Source organism: Penaeus monodon, chromosome 25, assembly GCF_015228065.2.
Source record: "Penaeus monodon isolate SGIC_2016 chromosome 25, NSTDA_Pmon_1, whole genome shotgun sequence".
NCBI classification, from domain to species: Eukaryota; Metazoa; Arthropoda; class Malacostraca; order Decapoda; family Penaeidae; genus Penaeus; species Penaeus monodon.
Window position 1 is genome coordinate 10,778,868 of NC_051410.1, and position 219 is coordinate 10,779,086.

Consider the following 219-nt stretch of genomic DNA (forward strand, 5'->3'; position numbering starts at 1 on the left):
TGATCTTGTATTTCCTTTTTACCAGATGTCTAGAAGACTTACCTGACTCACTCCTTCCTCACGAACAGCCAAATAAATGTCCCATAGTTTTGCAGTGAAATCGTCAACTCTGATTGTACTGTCGAAGGCAAGAACAAAATATCAGATTTCATATCTATATTACTTAAATATATAGGTAAAGTGCTTGATGACTTATGTCAAACTAGTGTCACTGAGGAA

General features: G+C 35.6%; 1 protein-coding gene across 1 annotated transcript in view; it reads right to left on the reverse strand.

Moving 5' to 3' along the window:
• Window positions 1-219, reverse strand: part of LOC119589041 (glutathione synthetase-like) — a gene marked incomplete at its 3' end in the record, with an annotated part of 25,317 nt that overhangs the window by 22,415 nt on the left and 2,683 nt on the right. The window contains 1 exon segment of the mRNA XM_037937617.1: window positions 43-118. Within this exon segment, the coding sequence (XP_037793545.1) occupies window positions 43-118 (76 nt within the window).